The sequence below is a fragment of the Amblyomma mixtum genome, chromosome 6, assembly GCF_055824585.1.
Source record: "Amblyomma mixtum isolate Tamu chromosome 6, ASM5582458v1, whole genome shotgun sequence".
Lineage (NCBI taxonomy): Eukaryota > Metazoa > Arthropoda > Arachnida > Ixodida > Ixodidae > Amblyomma > Amblyomma mixtum.
The window spans coordinates 55,295,332-55,318,629 of record NC_143017.1 but is presented as its reverse complement, the minus strand read 5'-3'; the positions used below and the strand labels follow the sequence as shown (position 1 = coordinate 55,318,629).

Genomic DNA, 23,298 nt, shown 5'->3' with positions numbered 1-23,298 from the left:
CCGACAGGCACAAATATTTACCCGCACATTCACCACTGCGCTCAAAATATAGTGCTGAGAAACGCTTCCATCGACCACGAATGTACCAACTATCAAAAAACAGGACTTAAACGCTAGAGACTGCACATCACCTGATACCACGGGTCTCATCCCAAGGCATCACAGATGAGTTTATTTGCCAAAATAAGCATATGCACTCACCGGAACGCAGCTGGGCTGACGCCGAGTGGTCGAAGGGCGCAAATGCAGCCCAGATTAACGCCGTAATAACAACTACTAACTTCATGTCGATGCGTGAAAACTCATGGAATAAATAGTTGGTTAAACGCTTTCGCCGAGATCGCACTGGGGCGTCACACAGCTACTTCGCATCGCGTACAATGTGACACGCCTCATGATCCTCGATAGCGCTTGCGCTAGAGTGGGTCGTCGATAAGAGCGATATGTGGGACTGAGCATGCAGTCTTTTATTATAGCTTTTGTTCGCACGCCCAGGTCATGATAACGCACCTGCAGATGTCAGATTAGCGCCGATAAGCTCACTGGCGAAGCCACGAAGCGCGGATAAAGAGCGAACTTCAACCGCAGTGCTCCCTGCTTGTAAGGTTGCTGTAACGACAGCTGATTGAACACGTGATGTGAGGCATGCTTATGTATGTTTACGCTCGAAATTGTTTTTAAAGCGCCAAGTGCCAATAATTCTGGTTGTTAAGGGGTGCTTGCATCGAAGAGTACAGAGTGGGTGAGGAACAGCAATTGTTTGGACAGATCAAAGGTCACAGAGGTGATAGAATTTCAGAGGACCTCGCTTTACGGGCTTTCAACACGATGGCCTTCAACCCCGGGCATTCAAGCTAAATAAGGTCGGTGAGATTAGACAAGGTGTCAAACCATGGTTTCAGTGAAATTCTCGAAGCACTGGATCGAGCACGTCGGGCACTTGGAATGCGGTTCAAGCAGTTGAAGTTTTCATTGTGTTTTTTAGTGCTCGAATGCGTGAGCGGCGACTTCAATACCCATCGCATGCTGGGGTACAGTTCCCTAGCAAATGCTAAGGGAAAAAGTCTAGCATTACCTGCTTCGAGTGTCCGTGGAGCCAATGGTTTGCCGCTTGCAATGATGTCCCCTAATGGAGGCCATCGTTCACGGACCTTGACTTCAACCATCGAAGTTATTCTCCCACTGTCTTGAGAATGCCCGTGTTGGCTTCGTGCGGCTGTCCTGTGATTTTCAGGGCTAAGCAACAACGTGGTCGCGGTACACGCTGCAGTGTGCACTCTTTTTTCTTTCCTCCTCTTTCTCTCTTTCACTCCTTTCATCTCCCTCCCCAAGTGTAGGACAGCCAACTAGGCATTGCTCGGTTAACCTCCCTGCCTTTTTTTCCGTCTCTCTCTGTCTCAGGGCTTATGACAGCAGACCCCTGAAGCTATAGTAAGTAGCGGCGCTGACAGGAGGCGCAGACTAGCGTTTTAATTCAAGGCGCTTAACCTACACCTTACAAAGGCAGGCGCCAAGCAAACTGCTTTGTTCAGTCGAGGCGGTTCCATAGGAAGCAAATAAACTTGGCACCTCACATGGGACCGTGAAAGCACGCAACAAGAAAGTAGAGCAGAGAATTCACGGCTCGCACCTCTGGTTGTGAGAACCTTGGACCAAGAGCAATATAGTTGTTATGAAACACATTCCAGAGGATCTCTCCGGCGAAGGCCTTTTGGTCTCTTGACGAACTGCTCTTGTGCAGGCTCAATATGAAGGAGTGAAGTGTGGAAGATGAGGTCTCAAGCAACGCTCTCGCGTTACAGCCTACGAACAACGAGGGGAAAGCTCAGAGAAGATGCACTACGGTAGGCGAGCCAGGAACGTGTCATCACGGAGCGGACGGAAAGGAAACAGGTCGTCCCAGTGAAAACACTAAAGAATCAATGCAGGCTGGAGTTCAGTACGGCTCACAGATTACGGTAAACAAGGGCAGACACCCAACGGTCTTATTCAGAGAATGGGTGCAGCGCATAGCGTTGGTATGAAGTGTCATTGGGAACACAAATTCCTTTTTTTCATGGTGACGTTTGTGTTTGCAGTATGAGTTCATTTAGGGACTGCGCAAGCAAACGAAGGAGCTGAAGGATATGATCTAAACAAACAAACAAAGCGGAGAGAGCAGCGATAATAATGGTTTTGCGTCGTGAACGTGGTGCAATCCTGTCAGAAAAGATGACAGGAACGTGCTCAAAATACGAAAAATATTGTATCTTTCACTCATAAAGACCAATATTCCTGTGGCATTTTAGTGTTTTCTGTGGAATATATCTACGGTAATGTCGCGAAGACAACAGACAGAGCAGTACTAATAGAAGTTTGTTGTTACTACAAAAATTTCTATTCCGTGTGCAGCATATTCGGACAAAAATTTTGAATATTAGAATATTGTAAGGAACTGCTATATAAATATTGAACGTAATGGTCCATTCATCTGATGCGTAGCGAAACCTTTCTTTTAAAGTTTTTACACCACTCGCATCGAGCAGCTAAGACTGGCATAGTAAACTAATGGAGAACGTTTCCGAAGATAGCAAAACCATTAATAGAAATAAAAGATGCAAGACTGCCGACATAAAATTTGCGGGTATATTGATTGTTATAGTGAAATCTTACAACATATGAAAAAATAATGCGTTCAAAAGCAGTTTCTTGTCGAAAAATGCATGTGTCTAGAATTGCTGGGTATGTACTACAGCTGCCTGTCTCAAAATACCCCCAAAGTATTTTGTGGCGACAGAAAATTCAGAGTTGCGTTTTTTGATAGAGATATCTGCAAACAAGTGAGTGAATCACCAAGGTTAATAAAGAAAACATAATAGGCTGAAACACTTAGGTCGGAACTGGTGTGCCTGGCTGGGTTTAAACATCGCTTCTTGCGAAGTTATCAACCATTTAGCAGCCTAACTGAGCGATAAAGGAAAGTCTCTGTTTAGCGGCACTCCATTAGATAAAACGTACTCTTCTAACGACGATACGGGTAGTCCTGAGATATGTAGGCGGTTATGAGCGAAGCGCTGAATTGCTTCAAAGAAACATCTATTCAAAGCAGATATCAAAAGAAAGAGAGAGAGAGAGAGAGAGAGAGCAACTTTATATGCAGCTCATCACTGAGGACGGATCCCACTATGATGCCATCAAACGACAATTAAATAAAAGGCGACTGAATAAAAATTCGACGCATGCGTTACTCAAGCCTCACTGCAAAACTTAATATAAATCAGCTTCTTTCCAATTAGATAGTATCGCTGAAGAGTTGAGAAAGCTGTAAGAAATATCCAATAGCAGCAGAAACTCTAGTTTGCAGAAGCTCTTAAAGAATAGAAGGAATGATTTCAGTAACGCCATAAGCTCGTGGCAGGGTGGCACATGGTATTGACAACGTCTCTAAGATGGATCGCTTCCCCTTACTGCGCCTTGAAACTCGTGAACTTTTCAACGGTGAAGCCCACCCCTCCTCACCAAAGTCGGAGAGCAGAAAAAGGATGGATAGTTTTCGCTAATATCGAAATAAGGGTTAAAAAAGTTTTATTTTGAATTGAATATTTTGTAATTGAATTTCTCTTGTCATGAGTTTTTGTCTCGGTTTCAACAGCCACATGGCGGATATGACGACAAAGTTCAGTAAAATACGCTGTGTAAGCCGAATTAAATGTTCGTCTATGCCAAAGAAGTGCCTTTTCTGTATAAAGTGCAGCATTAGCAAAAACACTCTGCGGCATGGAACTTGGCAGGTACTGCTTGCGAGCCGTAACGATATAGATCGCATGTGACTTTCGTCTTGCCGTTTTACTTTGCTCTAGGTGCCGGCTCGTGTTATTAACTAAGCCAAGCGTCTATCAATATTAATACTGCCCAAAGCTCTTCCATATGAGAATAACTGGGTACGTCATGCACAATGCCTCTTACCGCCTTCAAGGGGGAAAAATATAAATGGCGGAAGATTTAATGTGGTTACGCACAGTGAGAATCAGGTGCACCAGCACTTCTGTTTGCACTTCGGTTTGCACTTCGGTTTCAGTTCGAGGCTCGTTTTTCAAAGCCAAGCAGGCGTCAGACAGAGATCTCTGAAATTCAACTTAAGCTCCTCTTTATGGACGTGACACGACAGCATTAATGGATGAATGCCCATATACGTAGAATTGGTCATTCTCTATATTACATTCATAGATCTTGGGAGTCCTCATGTCATTCCTGTCGCGGCAGTGCGGCGCTTGTCCAGTGGCGCTTCTGAGACGCAGATTGCTCTTCCCGAGCAACCTCCACGTCACGGATGGAGGCTTCGGACTGCCAGCGTCGGCGACATCTGAGATTGGGTTTTTAGGGCTGGCGCACTAATAAGCTGCTTTTCTTGCCCAAAACTGCTTTAAATATTGTGAGCAGGCATTTATTGGAAAGGTGTAGATCATGTGTGCAAATCTGATCAGTGCTCGTTGAAGCACACTTGCTTTGGCGTTACAAATAAATCACTCGAATGTTTATTTTTTCTAGGTCCTACCATTGACGGTAGCGTTTAGGTATGTGCATTTTGGAACGGAACTGTTTTCGTCTTGTGCGCGTGCTTAGGACGAAGGAAAGCGTCAACTCACAAGCGGTCTACTCACCAGTTTAAGAGAGAAATACTGCGTGAAAAACTCGAAGGAAAAAATTTCTTCACTCGTATGGAGCACGTTCCATTGTAAGTTGCTTTCTTGAATTGTCGTGCTGAAATATAATTTTTTTTTTTTTTGGCGGGAAGCAGGTAGTCGCGTTTGTTTCCCTTATATTTCCATGGGGCATTTTTTTTTTTTTTTTTTGCACAGGCTCTACGAAATGCAGGCGTACATCTGTGCAGAGAACAAGCTGCAGGAAAAGGTTTTTGATTCTGCACAAAACGATTAAGAATTCACTTTTAAAGAAAACGTTTAGAAGTTACATACTCGACTGGAAGTTTCTAAAGCATATCCCACGTGCTGTAGTAATGCTGGAGTACTTCGAAAAAGAAGCTTGCTCGCTGTAATGCTGTAATTGTAGTAGAGAGTTCTCCCTGTTTTAGTGAGTGGTGTGTTGGCTAACTTCTGGCTCCTATTAATTGTATGCCATGCTTCGAGCATCTTTTTTTTCCTTTCTTCGGTGACCATGTTATACTTGGGCAGTGCAAGTAGCTTTCAGTTTATGACAAAAAAATAGATTTGAATTCCTTGTCAAAACAGAAGTATTGCGTGTAACTACGGCTGCACAGCCTTACCTAAACTCGATTTTAGTATTAATAACAGAAGCAAACTCAGTTGTGGCAAACCCATGTTTATTATAAGGCTCAGAAAGTTGCAAGCGCGACTTTTTTAGAAGTCCTCGGATGGCGAAGAATTTGCTTCCCATCGCATCACAAAAAGGCTTGTAAACACATCGATGCCTGCTGGTTCAGAGTTCGCACCCGCGACCTCATGATACACACACCTCTTCTACTTCGTTGAACTCCTGAAATAAGAAAAAGTGCTGTTAGCAAATCAAATTAATTTGGAAAACATCTGGTGCCAAATTTGGTGCCGCCAATAAAACATCTCGAGGTTCTCGGGTCATTACTACAACGTCTCTACTGATAACACCGGTCGTTATAAACGGTCCAATACAGCTGCTTCGATAGGAGGAAGGAGTATTTGTAAGTGTCTGCCGTTAATGAGCCAAAAGATATGAATGGGCGAGCTGGCAAGCGGCAAACATGTTTCAAATTAGGAGAACTGCTTCCAAGCCGAAGTAGAGGGATGTAGCACAAGACTTTATAAAATTTTGCAATCTTTTTAGTCTGATATTGGAAGAAGACGAGCAAGACAAGTTTCCCTGTGATGCGTTGCTAGGTTTGATTCTTTTGTATGTCAGAAAACGGTTTATGGTTTTATGGAGGTCTGACGTCCCAAAGCGACTCAGGCTCTGAGGGACGCCGCAGTGAAGGGCTCCGGAAATTTCGACCCCCTGGGGTTCTTTATCGTGCACTGACATCGCACAGTACACGGGCCAGAAAACGTATTTCATAGATGTTCCAGATGCTAAACTATACATAAAATTCCCCGGCATGCTGTAAACTTCTCGCATTTAACTAAAGAAACACCCAAGTTGCTTGCGTCTAGATTAGCCCTACGTGTCATAGGCTAAAGAATCTTTGCCGAGTCCAGTCGACGTTTACGCTGTCTTACAAAGGTGGCAAAAAATATTGCACATAAGAGAGATGCATGCGCAGCTCACATATTACCTTCTCGTACAGCACTTTAAGGGCTTTTTTAGAAATGGCTTGCTGCAGACGTGCAATGCTTGAGTCAAGGTGAATGCTGAGGCTTCCATTTATGGTTCCGAATATGGAAAATTTCAGCGTCCTTTTTTCACCGACTGAAGTCTGTTGGGAATCAGTTAAATATCATGAGACTAAATCAATCAATCAATCAACCAACCAACCAATCAATCAATCAATCAATCAATCAATCAATCAATCAATCAATCAATCAATCAATCAATCAATCAATCAATCAATCAATCAATCAATCAATCAATCAATCAATCAATCAATCAATCAATCAATCAATCAATCAATCAATCAATCAATCAATCAATCAATCAATCAATAAATAAATAAATAAATAAATAAATAAATCAATTCCCCGTAGTGCTAGCAAATGTTCATTGACGGGTTAGGGCTGAGCATCGTTACATGCCTGTTATGTTTCTCAACAGTACTTTTTTTTCTTGCTGGTAGCTATAGTTGCTTTGCGCACAACACGCACGAGGGCGCGGAAACTTCACAAAATCTGCCGGCCACAAGAGCATCAGGCTGCTATGCTCTGTACCAATAATTGAGCGGTTAATTGCTACCACGGCGCTCACAAGCGGTAGCTCTACTGACACAGGGTAATCCGTATTAGGCTTTACAATTTCTTAACATTGGACATTGAGCGGTGTGTGAAATGCACCTTTGCACATAAGTAATGCGGCCAGAACATGAAGTAATGTGACGATATCGCCGACTGCCTCCAAATTAATTAAAATATATTGATGAACTTTTAAACGCCAGCGGCTAGAGTGAATGTATATACTTGTAAGATAGACGTGGTAGCATTTATAGACGGCTCCATTTGGTAGAATATTTTAGAGCCCGCGTGTTCCGAGATATTTGCCCCTTAAGCTTCCACTGATTTCGCGCAGTTACGTGTGCAAGGCAGCTGAAGTCGACGCGTAACTCCTCTCTAGTGTGACGCAGGTGTTGCATCGGGTGTTTTTGTTGCGGAAGCAACACTACGCTAGTCGGCGAGCCATTTCGCGGAACCGAGGAAAGGCCATACTGCGCATGCGCGAGGAGCAATGACGTCACAAGGCGCACAGCTGGCGAGCCCCGCCGTCGCTGCATGGGTGGCTCAGAGGTGCCGCCGCCACACTCGCCAGTAGCGCATGCGCAGTAGCGGCGCATAGCTAGCGTGCCGGGCCCGCCGCCGCTGCCGCGTGCTCTCCATCGCCTCTCTCTCTGTCCTCGTTGCTTTCGCAATCCTCCAGGTTTAACCCGAGCTAGACCACTGCCAATTTTTTCCATTTAGTAGCCGAAAGTGAAAGGAAGCAGTTATCAGTAACCAGTCGTTTCACGCCACTGGCAGACGAAATGCCTCGTCAGACCGGAAAGAATCTCGTGCCTATTGCCTGCACTTTGCATGCGCAATTACGCGTACCCAGCAGAAAATTTGGACTCGAATGTCTGGCAACGCATGCGTACTAGGACAATTCTACCAATTGGAACTGTGTAGTAATACAACGGCTTGTTAGTTTCTAATGCAAACGTCACCGCCTACGCAGTCACTAAAAAGTTCTTACAAGACTTCAGTTAATTAGTTGCCTGATATTTATAATTATTGTCACATTTTGTGTCTCCCTGAACGCATGTTATTTGCAAAGGTGGATTTGATGTGCCTCTCCGCGCCTAAATTTAAGAAATCTCTGCAGCTTAATTTTTACCACCATGTATATTTCGGTCCCTGTAGCGTTTTCTGCGACGAAGTAAGGTTTCAAATATCTTTTTTACTTATAGGGAAAGCGTACGTCTACATACGGCTAAATTCAGCATTCTCTAACCATTCGACCATAATACTGCAGAGGTGGAGAGTTCAGCTCCGAGCCATAAAATTGTACAAAGGTAAGTGGTTATAGAAAGGTAAGGTTATACAAAGAAAAAGGAAGCAAAGACGATATGTTGGCGAAAGAAACGCTCTTGACAACCTAAATACAGTCCAACAGCCTTGTAACTGCATTCTGTAGATGAAGTTGAAGCTTCGTTTTTATGAGGGGGTGCATTAACGACCAGATCGGCGCTTCTGCGACGACTAGAACCTTGTAAACATAAGTTAAAATTCTTAAGGCGGCGTGCTATGCACATACCTTCCAGCTTGTTGCAGCTTTTATATGAAGGACTGGTATTTTTGCAACGCTTGTGAGAAGCTTCTGAGCAGCAAAACGAAATTCTGGCTTCTTGTACACTTTGCTGGATCCTGCTTTGTCTGCAGCATGAAAATGGAAAGTGCACAGGTGTTAAATTTTCATGTAGAACTTTGCTTTAGTTCGGTGATAGAAGGCATTCACAGAGATCAACGTTGGTACCTACCTCGAAACGGTATGCAAATTAGAATTTTTACTAGTAGCAATCGCTTAATATATCTGCATTTCTAGATGTTGAAGATACAGGGTACATGTGGACATTGTTCAGTTCTCTCACGTGGCGATCTTATAAACGATTCGAAATGACCAGCGCGAAAACAAATGGAGACAAGAGAAGAAACACAGACGACAGGATGGGCGCTGACTAGCAACTGTTTATTTTCGACGAAAGCCCAGCACAGTAGATGCCAATAACCACGTGACAGTCATGGGGGCCAAAGATTAAAACTTAAAGAACAGTCATCTCAGTGGTTATGGTGCTCGGCTGCTGACCCGAAAGACGCGGGTTCGATCCCAGCCTCGGCGGTCGAATTTCTTTGGAGGAGAAATTCTAGAGGCCCGTGTACTGTGCGATGCCAGTGCAGGTTAAAGAACCCCAGGTGGTCGAAATTTCCGGAGCCCTCCACTACGGCGTCTCTCATAGCCTTAGTCGCTTTCGGACGTTAAACCCCGTAAACCAAACCAAACCAGTCATCTCAGGGCGGCCGACACAAGCATGAAACGAAAAAAGCCAAATGACTGTTGTTTAGGTTGTAACCTTTGGCCCTTTTTACAAATTCGCCTTTTTTCGTTTCATGCTTGTGTCGGCCCCCTTTGATGACTGTGCTTTAGGTTGTAATCTTTGGCCCCCATGACTGTCACGTGGTTATTGGCATCTACTGTGCTGGGCTTTCGTCGAAAATAAACAGTTGTTAGTCAGCGCTAGTCTGTGTTTCTTCTCTTGTCTGCGTCTGTTTTCGCGCTGGTCATTTCGAATCGTGTCCCACCAACTGGCCCAATCAGCAATTTTGATTGAACTTATAAACGAGACAAGCTTACTATGAGGCAACGGTTACAAAAGCGCCCATACATATACACTAGCGCTCTATAGCTCGACGGAGCCCGTTATTTTTTCTTTGTTTCGTTAGGAGCACGTTGTTGTTGCCCTATGCACGAAGTGCTGTTGCTGGTGTCCGTTATGGACGTCGCTAACACTTACGGAAAATCGTCTGTCTGCTCCCTATGAAACTACGCGTTGGTTATTCGCCCCACTTGAGGATGGTTGTAATAATTAGAGAGGAGTCACAATTGAGCTCAGAGCATTAAGGGTATGTCGCGACAGCGTTTATGCGTTAATACCATATATGCGGAATGCGTAGTTCTCGTCTTCACATGCATAGATCCCTGGAAGTCATCATACCATGTCTGGCGCAGCGGTGAAGCGGCTAAACGATGTGCCACTGCCCTGCGAAGGCAGGTGCTGCCATCGATGAAGCTTGTGAGGTCCAGATTGGTCTTCCCGACCAATCTCTCGTGACCAATCATTATTTAACTGCTGCCTGCCACGTTCGAAAGTTTGCTCACGATCTGATGGGCACGCTGTGATGAAGTCACACGGTCACGCGGCTTAAGATGGCATGACAAGGTGAAGTGACCGGATCATTTTTGGACCATGGAGGGCTGCGTAAGGCTCAGCAGAATAGTGTGCCTCAGGTTGGCCATAGGGTGGCCAACCTGGGAGGATAGGGTGGCCACGTGGGTTTCCTTATACCTCGGTCTGGTTTTCGCTGCAAAACGGGAGCCTTAAGGCTCTCGCGTTGAAACAACAGAAATCTTGCTTGTTTACACTTTCAGTAATCAAGAGACAAACACAGAATAATGCGAACTGCTATGACACCAATTACCATAGGGTATCTTCTAGTCCTTGAGATGATTTGGCGTATGAAACACTCAGTTCGGAGCTATATGTTACTTTGGTTCATGATTATTTCTGAAGCAACTAACCTCGACTTGAAGCAAAACATGACTTGAAGCCTAAACTACTAGGTCCCTGCTAAATGGAAGGGAACAAAATTTAAACATTCAATTAATGATTGTTCCTAAATTATGCGTAACAAGCGCACTCTTTTTCTGTTTTCTAACTATTTTTTCTACGTGGAGTATAACATCCAGGAGTCATATTCAGCGTCGGTGAAGAAATAACCAAAACTAACTATTTTCCTCTTGAAGTATGACATCCAGGAGTCATTTTCAGCCTGGGTATAGAAACAACCAAAAAGTTATTCTTTTTTTTTACAAACTGAACGTTCTCTTTTATATTGGATGGACTGACAAAACAAGCTACAGTGAATCAAATTACAAATTTCGCGCTCATCCGCGCTTGAATACTGAACTCCCATAATCCAAAGATAGAAGAAGATGAATAAACGTACGAAATAATGACAATGAAGGGCAGTGCCGTAGCAACAGTGTTATTACAGATCGGTGTAGAGTAAAGGCTGAAGTGCGCAGAAATAATCTCTATAGGCTCGAAACCAACGCTTAAGAACATTAGCGAACATCTACAAAATTTAACGTAAAGGGCTGCTACGCACTGTGATCGGTTTGCAAAAAGTGCCTACCGAAAATAGCTTAGCACAGGTTAGCATAGGTTAACATAGTTAGCATACGTTGGCAAGCTTAGCAAAAGCATAGATGAGTATAGTTTAGACTCACAATTACCGTTACTTCAGTCTTTGTATCCACAGCTGGAAAAAGTGTTCATGAAGATGAAAGGCATAATGTTCATCTGTCTTGGGTCTCCAACTTGTCCCAGCGCAGCAAAAACTTCTTTTCACCAGACCTAGGTATGGGACTAAAAGGAATTGCTTTCCTCCCTGCCCTCTTCATCATGTTTAGCACTGAGGATCTACGTCGGTAAAAGTTATGTCTAACAATTTCGGGCAAAAATTTCGAAAATTAGAAAATTATTATATACTTTCACGGAAATATTGAAGGTAATGGTCCATTGTAGTGGTATGCAGCAAAATCTACCGTTTAATTTCTTTCCACCAACTGTATACAATAATTAAGACTCCAATACAAAAAAAAATTTGAGAACTTTTTCACAATAGCAAAAATGTTAATAGAAAAAAATTGGACTGCCCCCGGGTGATCTGCAGATAAATTGATTGTTGTAGTGAAATTTTGCACTATATAAAAAATTGCGCTCATAAAAGGTTTCCCGCTCAAAAATGCTTTTGGCCGCAATTCTTGGGTATGTGGCGGGCCCTGCTGGAGTCGGAGTGGGAAGAAAACAAAACAAATGACGACAGCACCAGCTTCCATAGCGTCCTCAAAAAAAAAAAAAAAATACGGGATCGCTTAATTATGACAACGCAACGTTATGGCAGTGCATTAGCAATAAGTCTTCTGATTGCTTTTAGTTGCTTCTCTTCTACTTAGATATTGATTCTCTTGATATTTTCTTATATTGTTTGCCATGTATTTCATGGCTCATTAAAGGTTCTTTCTGAAACTTTGCTGAGAAAATTGAAAAGCAACTTTGCTCTGCTCTGAGTCATTCACAGTCACTTCCATTTTCGCTGAGTCATCATTAGTAGTTCTCATTTTTGGCTGAGTCATTCTCCGTCACCGGTGGTCATTATTAGTCATTATCAGTTTTACGATAACTCTTTCCTTGAAAGCCAGCTTCCGGCCTCTCCTACCGGTCCCCTAGGAGTGGAGAGGAGGATTTCATTCTCTCCACATTTCCACCCGCCAACCGGGGCAGGTGGATCATCTCATATGCCAGATAGCAGGCAGAAAATGAGCAGATACTACACCGCGCAACGCTAGACGCATTTTATTCATGGCGGGGCTTCTACGTAATGTTATCTTCTAATGGGGCTTGAAATGTTACATGTTTCCTGGCAAGAGAAATAGGCGTGCCTAGGAACTCGGAAATAAGTAGATTTGGGTGAATTGATGCCCTCAAAAGAAAAAAAAAATTAGGTGTGGTTTATCTCTGGCTAAGCCTGGTCAGTTGCGTTAGCTGCGACGCCTTTCGAGTCGTGCAGTGCGTTCTTCTGCTGTCTCTCGAGCGCGTTGTCTATTTATAGCTTGGTCCTGTCGCCGTTGCTTCTCTTTAGCGCTCTGCATAACGACAAGATTCCACCGAGGCGAAGCGCACATATTCCCCCGCGAAGCGCCATCTCCTCACCGTCTACCTCGACGGAGAGCACGCATCTGGCTGGAGCGAGCGACTACGCTGAAACGGAGATCGGCTGAAACAGAGCTCGGCTGAAACGTTTGCTAGGCAACGGCTGTTCAATTCCATTCGTGCCTATAGTGGCCACCGACTATGCGAGGAGGCGAAAACCTGGCGTAGTGTTCCTAACGCAACAAAAAAGTGTAACGCATTAGCCCCACTAAGGGTATGACACGAGAGCGTTAATGGTTATTTATATTTTCTTAGTACCTCATTTCTAATTACAGACACCCATTAGCATACACCAGTAGTCATACTAGACCACGTGATTGAATCACCAGAACACCAGGTCTCCCTTTTACCAAATCTAACTCAAAGCGCCTGAATCGACAATGGGTAGCGAGTCTTACTTGCAGCCCAAGGGTCTTCGATTTGATTCCCAACTAATTGGACGGCTTTATTTTCACCGTAATTAATTTACTGCGCATGCCTGCGCCTCATAATGACATTTCAGTCACGCTAGGACCTCACTGCCAAAAGTTAATCGAAGTTTTAATCGTTTTCACTCCACAGCTAAACGTTAGATGACAAAACCCTCTCGTCCAAACCTGTATTGGTGTGACGATGCGCAAGGCTCCTCCGAACGTCAGCTCTAACGCAGTCACGTTAAAAAATCCGCAGACCACGGTAGCGGATCGTGCACTCACCAGTCGTCCGGATTAGTATCACCATCGCTTCCAGCCGTTCCTTGCGGAGAAATGGCAGGGCTCTTGTCGATTCATCATCATCAACCTGACTGCGCCAACTCTAGGACCAAAAGCCTCTCCCACATCTCTCAGTCCTGTGACCGCTGCGGCGTCCCTATCCCCGCAAGCTTCTTAATCTCATCCGCCACCCAACTTTATGCAGCCCCGTGCTACGCTTCCCTTCCCTTAGAATCCAGTCCGTTAGCCTTTACGACGTTGGATTGTCTTGCCTTCGCATTGCACGCCCTGCCCATGCCCATTTCTTCCTCTTGATTTTGACTAGTATGTCATTAACTCGTGTTTGGTACCTGGATCATTGTTCCCTCTTCCTGTTTCTTAACGTTACACGCCTGAAACATTGCGTAGCCGCGAACGTTGTATAAGCTGAGCTGTCGTCACTTCTGATCACAATTGTTTCAGAGCGATCTGAGGACGTATTTTATAACGTTTCATCTCATTGGTCGTGAAGTCAGTTTTGAAGAAACCTTCGTCAGGTTGGGAAGCACATGACCAATTAAAGTTGCCGCAAACCTGGTCGCAACGCTGCCGCCAGCCACTATGCTGCTGCTGCATCCCTCCCAGACAAGCGGAAAGTACAATGCTTCGTCTATTCTACGCGCAGCTACCACACAGTTTCGTACCTGCTACAGGATTAGCGCCGATGAAACTCGCCCTTTAGAAAAGTATTCTATGAGATTCTGCTGTAATGTCACTGACTTTAGACGTCTTGACTCTAAATGGTGACAGCAGGGACGGTCTATGGTCTTCTGTGATTTAATGTGTGCGTAGATGGTGTCTTCTGGAGTGGTCTATGTTATTCTGTGAGTGAATGTGTGCATGGATGGTGGCTCTGCAATGGATTATGTTCTATTGTGACTGAATATGTGTATAGATGGTTACTTTTGGAGTGGATTATGTTGTGCTGTGAGTGAATGTGTGCATAGATGGTGACTGCGGGAGTGGCCTATGTTCTATCAGCGACTGTGTGCATAGCGGGGCAGATGTGACCGGTTTTAGGATATTATTAACATATAAGTGACGCTACGCTGGAGCAATTTCCGGCAGAATAAGCAAGGCTAATTCAACCTGTAGCATACAACAACTCAACTGACTCAGCTTTAGACATCACACTCAACAGGTTTTCCAGGTTACCTCTGAGCGCAGCTACTGACGCATGGGTGATGAAAATTGGTCTCCGCGTTTCTGATTAAGACATGATCTGTTTTCTTTTGTGGAGATGTTGATTAATTTGTCTCAATGGTTTAACACCGAAAGAAATTAATCAGGTCTGGCATGCAGTAAAACTAGTAATGTCCTTACTGCCATTCTTTTAACATCTCTTAAAAATGACACAGAAACACTATGTCAAACCTACACGAAACGATTATATGTGCAAATTTTGCGTAAACATAGAACAGCCCACGACCAAACCCCCGCAATTAATTGGTCGAACGGCTCTCATCGACTACCTGATAAGAAAATAAAAATAAAATAGAAATAGTTAAGGGATAGAATGCAGCGGGAATACATGCCAAACCTACACACTCACTTGATTCGAACCTTTTAAACCCACGGCTTCAATCTTATATATCTGCAATTAAATGTCTCCTAAAAGATGTCAAGGGGAAGGTGTTAATGATGAGAGCATTCAAAAACCCATTTTGTTGTCATGTACGCAATCTCTCGGAGGTAACATTCAGAAAATTTAACTTCAGAGCTCTGTTAATAGATGTGCACTATTACTGCATGACCAATTGAAAAAAATTGTCTGATGCCAAAAAAAAAATACACGCGGAAATTCACCACAAAACTTGTGATGTCAGTATGGTGCAGAAACGTCCAAGTAAAAACTTATCAAGTATTTATGATATCTGTCTGATGCAACAACACAAGTATCGCCTTTGTCATTAATTTCTGGTGGCTCGCATGACCGCCTCATGATACCAGAAATACAATATTCATTTCTGTAAAGGCGTCAGGAGTGTCAAACAGTGTGTATTCTTCGTCGTCGGTTCCCCCGGGCTGCACATGTATTGGATGTATTTGTACAAGCGAGTGGCGGCATGAGCGTGTTCCTACCCGACCAGTGTGACGTCATACTCCACGGCCTATGACACCGGAAACGAAATCCAAAGACAGCGCATCAAATGAAACGAAAACATAATTAAGTTTCAGAAAATATTGCCTCCAGTTCACTTCTCTCGTGGCAGTGACTGAGCTGCCTGCTTCTGTCGATTAGTAAGCGACATAGAAAAACAAACATAGAAAAGCTTCTCGAGATTCATACTCGATGTACTGGAAATAAATTTTTGGGAGCTTCGCCTAGTGTAAGCATATGGCGTGCTCAGAATATAATATAAAAGTTCTTTGTTCTGAATCAATGAATATCAAAGTGTAACTCTTATTTACAATTACGACGTGTTTCTATTAACGATTTTGATTTCTCGACAATTTCAGTAACCACTGGTGTGCCGCAGGGTTCTTTATTATGGCCACTGCTGTTCCTTATTTATATTAATAACTTGGCTGTTACGATTATCTCTTCCATACGGCTTTTCATCGATGATTGCGTTTCATATAGAGCGATTTCTGACAATAATAATGATATTGCACTAATCCGATCTTCGCAAAATATCATCGTGGTGCCATACTTCGTCGAAGAGGCTTAACGCTTCCAAAGGTAAGTTAATAGGGATATCGCGTCATTCTGCTAACCCTTCAAATTTCACTTATTCTGTCGATAACACGAAACTAACATTAGTCGATTCGTATAAGTATCTCGCAATTAATTTAACGCGCGATCTTGCGTGGAACAAGCACGTTGCTTTCGTGTCGGAAAATGTGAGCCGGACACAAGGCTGCCTGCGCCGAAATTTTTCATCTGCTTCAACTCCTCATAAACTCGCACTTCATAAATCTCTAGTTCGACCTAAACTCGAATACGCATGCAGAATCTGGGATCCCCATAGCGTTTTAGTTACAAAGGCTCTAGAACTTTTCCAGAATCATGAAACTCGGTTCATCATTTCCAATTACTCTCGTTACTCAAGCATTTCAGCTATGAAACATTCCATCTGTTTACATGACGTAGCACCTCATCGCAATTGCCTTAGACTGTGTCTCTTTCATTAAATTTTCCACACCAGTCTCGATCTGACACACCAGTTATTACTTGATCTATCACACGTTTATCATGTGAAGATATCATGTTTAATATTGGTGTTCCCCCATGGCTTACTAATATGCACTTGAATTCATTTTTGCCGCGCCCAAGTAAAGATTGGAACCACCTTTCTGCCTCTGCCGCCGCCATCACCGATAACACCGCCTTCAGGAAAGCTGCGACCAATTTCTTTTTTCTAATAGCTTGTTCGTTTCAGCCACTCCTGTTTATAATGCCCTCAGGCCTTGAGAGTACGTAAATAAATAAACACGTTATCGAAAACGTGGTCGTATTTAAAGAATAAAAACGTTTTTCTGGAAACTAAGCCAGGAGCGATGGCAGAGACGTTTAAAAGTTATGCTCTTGTAAGTGCTTCATGGTTGGACCATTGGTAGATATAATTTCTAATGACACGAAGAAACAAGCTTACACAAACCTTTAAATGTGAGCACCACAGTCCTCACAAACGTAGAATCCAGATAACAGGACGAAATATCAAAACCTTGCAGTTCTACAAATGGAGAAGTAGCTGGGTTGAAATCAAAGAATTGAAATGATATCGTTTCGCCAGCTTGGACAGCCAGAAATGGTGCACTGGAGACCTGAAAATAAACAAAATAAACAGCGACTAAATAAATAGCCGGGTTACCATCTCTGAAGCTTTCGCACCCGAATCAAACAAAGCAGATTTAGTACTATTTTATGCGGCTCAGGCTTCTAACCCGTAAAAAGTTCCTTTAATGAGGCGTATGCATTCCTGGGCATGTATCGCTTGAAGGCGAAATTGGATGAGTCAGAGGTACATATATTTTCAAGCATATCTAACTATCGCAATCATGCGAAGCAAGTCGTCGAGAAGTATTAAGGGAAGTAGTGGAAAGGTTTTGCTATGCATCCGAATACTCCATTATGTTCAAAGACACAGTCCTTATTGCGGGGTGGGACTAAAATGAAAAGACGGGAGTAATCTCGTTATTTCGACGATTTATTTGCACATGCTGCAACCTTCTCGGCTCTACAGCAGGAAGGGGTAACCACAAAATATAACGCCGATCATCAACATCCAAGCAACACGAGAAAAAGGTCAATCACGCACGTACGTACCATAACTTCAGTACTGCTTAAAATCTGGTTCAATGGAGGTTGGCGACCACTGCCAGAAAGCGAGTTCCAGTTATCGGTAGATAGCAAAAGCCGTACTTAAATAAGTTTGTCCGAGTGCTCAAAGTAACAATATTTAGCGGATAGTGCCTTATTGAACAGAATGGTTTAGTGAACGGCAGGTAACTGTTTTGTAAGAGGTGGTAAAAAAAATCGGCACTCATCCAATGTAAGCTCTTCAAATAATCAATGGAAACGGGAGTTATATTAACTGGCGAGAAAGGGGAGGAAGAGAAATTGCTATCATAAAAAAGTGAAACCTGCTTCTGCGTAGCCAAAAGTTTCTGAACTTCGCTTTTCGAGCGCGGGGTCCAACCGTAGACGCATAATGACGAACAAGGCACACTACATATTTTTTAATATGAATTTTAGTTTCTTTGGAGCTCTAGATAAAAGATAAAGAATCCAAGTTTCTCCAAGGATTTACCGCATTCTGAATAAAAGCGCACAACCACCACATGTTAGGCATGTAAGTTATTCCAAGGTACTTTAACCTGAAGGATACTTGAAACATTGCTTATTAACGACCCATTGAAGGAATAATATAAAACTGAATGGTAAGGTTTGTTAGTGAAAATAGGATAGCAGTTCTCGTCGTCTTTAGTAAATTATTGCATCAAGGACAGAAACTTGAAAATTAGTGAATAATGCAGATGTGATCCTGGGAGGTGTTAATGAGGCAAATAAAGAGGCAGCCAGCAGCTTAATGATGAATCTCAGACGGGATGTTCCCTGAAGGGCCATAAATATAAATAAAAAAACAGGAGTTGGACAATAACTGAGCTTTGAGGGACTCAAGAGGAATCCCTCATGGAATCAGGGGCATTCCGCACGTTGAACGACGCAAACTGAGGCCGGTAAGAAAACCGCAAATTTATCAGCTAGGCGAGCATAACTAAAAATGCCTGTGAGATTTGCAAAAATCTTAAAAATTATTGCTTTGAAATCTAACGAATTAATTTTTTTCAATCAATCAAACATATATAATTAAAAATGCCTGTAGTTTTTGAAGTTTAAAAGCTTCGTGAATTAAAATTAACAAATTTATTACAGCATCAATAAATTAGGCTACTGTGCCATGAGATACCTGTATAGTGCAGGAAAACTCGGTTCATTCTGCCACTTGAATTCTTAGAAAATCAGTTCGCGTTAAGGAAAGCTTCAAGCACGAAAAATGTCGAGCTGTATTCTTTATGGTGGGGAAATTTAGAAGTTCATGGGCATTTTTACAAATTTACAGGAAGAATTACAGCCGTTTAAATTGAACAGGCAATTCAAATATCCAATAATGTCAGCCTTTGCCGTTTTGTACATTTCTATCCTTCATAACTGCGAAGTCACACACTTTGCAGTACCGTTGCCCATCGTAAATCCCCGCTCAACATCACCTTCATGTTCGATCAACTGTTATGATTGTAAAGGTGCACACCACGAGTACTCACAGCGTCGAATGTTTGCCAGTTCTACTGCCTAACGAAATCGTACATGCTTTCGTAAGCGAAATCTCCCACCAGCAAATCGGGGGTTCAGCTCCCAAACCTATCAGCGAGCAAGAGCAGTCCGTGACTAGCCTCATCTCACGCGATCGGTTGTCATATCCCAAAAATACTAATGGGAGTGAACGAGGCGCATAGAAAAAGCCCTTATTCCGGCATGCACGTGAATGCGGTCACTGGTGAACTGAATCTGAGAGTAGCCCCAAGAGACCTTCGTACTTTCAGCAGTGTACAACATTCTAGCACTTCTTCCGTCCTCTCTTCCCTCGACGTGGCTACCGCCACATCCCTATCCATGTCCTCCTACGTCGTGGCAGCCACGTAGAGGGACATGGACGTAGAAACATGGGAGAAGTCTTTGCCCTGCAGTGGACGTAGTGAGGCTGCTGATGATTATGATCAGTGTATCTGGTTTTATGCGGCTGTGCGTAGGTGCTTCATGCGGCGTTCATCGAGGCCTTCAAAAGTACTCTGCTCCTCGGTGGGGGCCTTCAAACTTGAACAGAAAGTGTTAGCTCATTTAGCACTGTACCGGCGCAGCATATTGGGTGGTGTCCAAGAGCGATCCGTAGGCGGTACTTCGAAGTCCAAGTCATATAATAGCAACCCGGTTCTATAATTAGAGCGATGCTATGGCAGGAAGCCAATGAAAAGTATTGAACACAATATAGCGCAAAGGGTTGCCGAATACGCAGTATACAATAAATTGTGCTAAGCTGAAATCAAAGAGGATATTAATTTAACGGTAAACCAGAGTTGCCGATATTCTGACACTGATAATCATTACCCCAAGAGCTTAACGACGCAAACGAAAATAAACGTCTAGAGGTTGAACTATAAGAAATTGTCTTTCAGTTCCTGTTGAAGGAAGCGTGGTCCTTAGCAGCCATGTCTGGTGTTTGGCTCGTGTGAAAGGTGAATAGGTTAAATAAATCTTAACACACGCCTAGTGATGCACTCCTCTGTAAAAAACGCCATGATCTGCGGACATGGAGAGCCATTCACAAGGGACGGTAGGCATCTTGTCGAAGTATTCTAATACGACTATACTTGCGGCCTATAAGGAGCCTTCGCTTTCGATCTCATTCATTAATGCTTATTTCCTGCTTGATAGTTGTGTGCACAGCTTCTTGATTCAGCTTTTAACGAAGCTGTCAGATGAAAACTTACCTCCAAGACATGTATGTCCAAGCTAGTGATATGAGACGAACTTGCATCAGGTGGCGATGAGACGTAAAGCTGAAAAAAAAAACATATGAACTGAACAAATCATGATACTATAGTTTCCAGCGTCTGTAAAGTATTTTATTCCCAATTGAGTTTCGGGGGTCGTAAGAGGTTGCATTTAGTTCTAGCCACTCGTGTTGGTGATGCCAGCTTAATCCTTGCAACAGGCATGCAGTATATGCCTTCCAACAATGAATGGATGAGACGCTTGTCTCATGTTGTACACATAAGGCAATCGATATTACCTTGTCTACGAAACACCACTCCCACAACGTCTTGACGCCATCCGAAGGCCAGTCGAAGCGCACAATGTCCCAAACGTGGCAAGGAATTCCACCTTTTACTGCCTGTAAACAATCATTTACTGTGTTATGAACTATATGGCATGAGGTTTGTTGCTACCACCAGTACTTTAGACCAGTAAAAAACACGATGAATTTTATTCCAGACATTACCTTTTAGCCTCAACTTCTATAGTTCCAAACAGTGGAACCTAAGATCTCTACGCTTTGCAGAGAATGCAGAATGTCCAAATACAATGAATAGAATGATTATTTATTCTCAGTCCTTTGTACAATGCTTTAAGGGCGGCCTATTTAGGCCACTATCACTGTAGAAACATCACATTTTCCTGCCGGCTTTCTCCTCAGGCATTCTTGTCCATGTTTGAATGAGAGAGTCTCTTCCCCCTCCACACACATACGCGCGCACGCGCGCGTGTGTGTGGAGTGGGTAGGGAAGCACAAACAGAGAATATAAAGTTTATTTATTGTAGAGCTATTCGATTACAGTCACATATCGATCTTGAGCTTTTTTCCGCTCACAGGGTAATCATACGCATCGGCGCTAAACTCAAACTAAAAATAACCGCTGGCCGCGTGACGCATCACGAGGCCAGCGGTGCTTTTTAATTTTAACGTGAAGTCAATCATAGAGGAACAAATAGAGAAGTACAATAGTGGAGAGGATAGCGGAAAAATTAATGAATGGGGTTACCTTCTCAGCATTGGAAGACCTTACTAGAGCCCGTTCTCTACCACCATCTCATACACGAAAGTCAAAGAACTAAGGAAAAATATTTTGCTCAGTTTTATAATGAACACATTGCTTTAAAACCAATGTTACTCTTGACTGAAGCTGTAATCGTTGACACGACTTGCGTGTTTAGCTTTTTAAGAGAGAAAGGTGTTCTCGGCCACCACTAAATTTTTGCCCACTGCTTTGCTTCGTTTTTTTGATACACCTCAGCCACCTTCTCATTCCTGAGAAGAAGGCTGAGGTTTTTATTTGATTGGTTGGGATGCTCAAAATCATTGCCCGGCCAAGGATGGCTACTGAGGCTACCCGACCTTCTTTAAAGTGTTTACTATTAGCCGTGATCACTAAGTAATACGAGCCAATGTTTTAGGCCCTATATACGCTACCGACCATCTTAATATTTCTATACAGTTGTTCAGAAAACAATTTCCCTATACTTCGAGCTTGGAGCATGCTAGCTTAGCTGCCTATGTGCCACAAAACTCGACACAACCATCTGTCGGCTTTCAGAAGCGGCCACTGCGTGACTCAGTTGAATATCGTCTTTAGTGAGAAAGTTCGGGCTGGTCTTTGTTTACATTTCGAATAGCTTTAAATTCTTTGGTACCTAGGCGGATTCCGACTAGCTGTGAGCGTCGAATACACAATCTCTCTTGTTTTAATCTGTATGGATGATTTAAATTCGTAGCGTTTACGTGGATTATATTTGCCGCGTTATTTATGAAGGTTTGCTTTAGTCTCACTGGAGGCTCTCAAAAATAAAAAAAATTGAAACTAATTCCTTCCAAGTGGCTAATTAGGCAACGTGATTTCTTGTTAGGAGCAGAACTGCCTGTAGACGTCGATAAAATCTTCACGCGCTGTTGGTGGGTCCCTCCACGAATTTTTTTTTGTGTTTAGATATTCTCTCATATCAGCATCGCTCGCAAGCTGGGAGTTAGAGGGGCGTGCTAAGTGCTGAGTTCGCACGGGAGCCAACACGACGCGAGCGCCGTGCCCGTGACGCCGTATAGCAGTCCCACTGCAGCATGGTGCGCCTTCCATGGCATCCTCTTCAGAACGCTTGACTGGCGCGGTGCTTCTCGAGTTCCCGTCTAGTGTTCAAATAGTTGCCTTCTTTGACTGTTACTTTTTGTTATGTTAGATTTGAGAGAACTTGTGTTCAAGTGGTACTTTAAAAATGCTCCATTTCCGGGTCTTGAGTAGACCTTACGAGCAACTGGGTGCGTTCGCAACTAATGCAATGTTCTCTCTATGCCATAGTAGAAGAATTACGAAGAATGCTAAAAGTGTCTGTTCTCTTGGCGGGAAAAGCGATGCGGCACTTCGCGCTTACCACACACAGCGGTAACGCCGAAGCACATCGTAGTGTCGCGTAGCGAGCTTCGCAGATTTCGCGCGCCAGTTTCTCTACAAGCTGAATGTGTTCTCCCCGCCGTGCGACTGTTGCTGTCCGTGTGCTCCCTGCTGTGCGGAGAGCCATTAGAGGGGCTCACACTCCGACATTTGGCAGAGCCGTTTTCTCTGGGGCTCTTTGTAAGCAGGCATTGTGCGTCTCCTCCCCGGCCTTGTGTGAATGTTTAGTTAGAGTAAAACGCAGTAAACTGCGAGGGGGCGAGGTCGCCCAAGGCCGCGTCCGGGCCACCAGAGTGGGCGCGCGGACCCCCTGTGGTTTGCAGGAGAGTCGCGCGAAGTGATTGCCTCGGGCGGCACACTGCCCAGCGGACCAGATATGCCGGAGACGAGCCGCGAGGGCTGAAGGCGCGGACGGCGGGTCGCGTGGTGCACCGACTGCGAGGTTTGCGTTCCCTGTGTTTC

The 23,298-nt window shown here is 43.7% G+C and overlaps 2 protein-coding genes across 2 annotated transcripts in view; both read right to left on the bottom strand.

The window, feature by feature from the left end:
- LOC149339186 (uncharacterized) overlaps window positions 1-381 on the bottom strand; it is a 43,886-nt gene extending 43,505 nt beyond the window's left edge. Inside the window, exon 1 of the mRNA XM_089547978.1 lies at window positions 202-381. Within this exon, the coding sequence (XP_089404104.1) occupies window positions 202-286 (85 nt within the window). The 5' untranslated portion in view covers window positions 287-381. The remainder of the gene's footprint in view (window positions 1-201) is intronic.
- Window positions 382-5,457: 5,076 nt separating this feature from the next.
- The window catches only part of LOC149339185 (uncharacterized), a 51,932-nt gene continuing 34,091 nt past the window's right edge, over window positions 5,458-23,298 (bottom strand). The window contains exons 9-14 of the mRNA XM_089550886.1: window positions 20,688-20,789; window positions 20,386-20,454; window positions 16,995-17,160; window positions 8,433-8,543; window positions 6,263-6,414; window positions 5,458-5,493 (exon numbers count right to left, since the gene is read on the bottom strand). Of these exons, the coding sequence (XP_089407012.1) occupies window positions 5,458-5,493; window positions 6,263-6,414; window positions 8,433-8,543; window positions 16,995-17,160; window positions 20,386-20,454; window positions 20,688-20,789 (636 nt within the window). The remainder of the gene's footprint in view (window positions 5,494-6,262; window positions 6,415-8,432; window positions 8,544-16,994; window positions 17,161-20,385; window positions 20,455-20,687; window positions 20,790-23,298) is intronic.